This window comes from Sphaeroforma arctica, assembly GCF_001186125.1.
Source record: "Sphaeroforma arctica JP610 unplaced genomic scaffold supercont1.7873, whole genome shotgun sequence".
In the NCBI taxonomy this organism is placed as follows: domain Eukaryota; class Ichthyosporea; order Ichthyophonida; genus Sphaeroforma; species Sphaeroforma arctica.
In genome coordinates, this window is record NW_014032685.1 from 1 (window position 1) to 1341 (window position 1341).

The following is a 1341-nucleotide window of genomic DNA, read 5'->3' on the forward strand; positions in this document are numbered from 1 at the left end:
TAAACTAAACTAACTACATATATATATATATATATATATATATATATATATATATATAGTAAAATCTCAAACTGACACATACCCCCATACTTGCATATAACCCACACACTCCTGCATATACTACCCACACACTCGCCTCTCAGGTATGTTGATTGAGAGTATGGCGGGCAAGAGTGGTGCGGCACACGGACTGTGCTATGACTCGACCCCGTTCCAATTCAGTGAACAGAACACCGCGTACGATTTTATGGGCGACCAACTGAGGAAGGCTGGGTACAACTACCACGGTATGTGCATGCTATGTATATTTGGCAATAGACCTGTGAACCACTTAAGCTATAATCCCTAAACCCATGCCATACACATGGCAATAGACCTGTGAACCACTTAAGCTATAATCTCTAAACCCATGCCATACACATGGCAATAGACCTGTAAAGCCCTAAGCCGGTGAAAAATATGTATAGTAATACAGAATTCAGTACTTCCACTCATTCGGTATGCGCACGCTAACGCTATTTGCTGCACTATACTCGTATGTATGCCTATTGATATGCTTATGCTCATGCTAATGCTTATGCTTATGCCTATTGATACACTGTTGCTTACGCTTATGTGCATGTGTAGTAGTCTAGCCGGAGAATCAGCCGGTCATGTGTGGTTGTCCTATCTGTCTTGCGTTTTGCCATTCGCAGATGATCTCTGTTGAATCTCAACTTCTTCCATTACACACGGCAGTTGCAGTGTACAAACTGCGCCGCGGTACGTGCTCGTGCGTTCTCCACAATTTGCGATTTCTCACACACCTGTCGCAAATTCCTCGCGCACGCTCCTTGTCTCCGATCGAGTACAGGCTCAGAGCGGATGTACAGTGGTATTTCAGGGGTGGAGTTGGATGTCGATATCTTCATCGGCGTTGTATACTACCAGCGATTACGTCATATGGTGTCCGATAAATTCCAGGGTATGTGATTCCTTTTCTGCTGCACGCAGAGAAACATAGATCTATCTTCATCTGCGCATGCTATTGTAGATTATGGTGGTCGAGATCTGGCTTGCGAACATCAAGTTGCAATATGCGTTTCGATATGTGTATGTATGTATATATATATATATATATAGCGCATACAACCTATAGCTTTTACTTGATACCTGACTTGTTAATTCCACACCAATCATCAACCCAACCCAGTATAACACCATTACACTTCTGGACGCGTAGGTGGTGGTGTAGCTAGTGATTCACTCGTACAGAGTGAGTGTTCACTTCTTGCATGAACGAGCAGTGCGAGTATGTATGTACCGATCGCGATGTGGCAGTGCCTGTGAGAATAAATATAT

General features: G+C 43.3%; 1 protein-coding gene across 1 annotated transcript; it reads left to right on the top strand.

Annotated features, from left to right (window-relative positions):
- Positions 1–83: 83 nt before the first annotated feature.
- Positions 84–993, top strand: SARC_16348 (DNA-directed RNA polymerase, beta subunit). Its single transcript, XM_014289543.1, has 2 exons — positions 84–287; positions 854–993. The coding sequence occupies exons 1-2, from the start codon at positions 146–148 to the stop codon at positions 970–972; spliced, it is 261 nt and encodes an 86-aa protein (XP_014145018.1). The 5' UTR covers positions 84–145; the 3' UTR covers positions 973–993.
- Positions 994–1341: the final 348 nt, after the last annotated feature.

Excerpts from the sequence above, each read along its gene's own strand:
- SARC_16348 (XM_014289543.1), top strand. The coding sequence starts at position 146 with ATGTTGATTGAGAGTATGGCGGGCAAGAGTGGTGCGGCACACGGACTG. Across the intron at positions 288-853 it reads GGCTGGGTACAACTACCACG|GCTCAGAGCGGATGTACAGT; the intron begins GTATGTGCATGC and ends GATCGAGTACAG.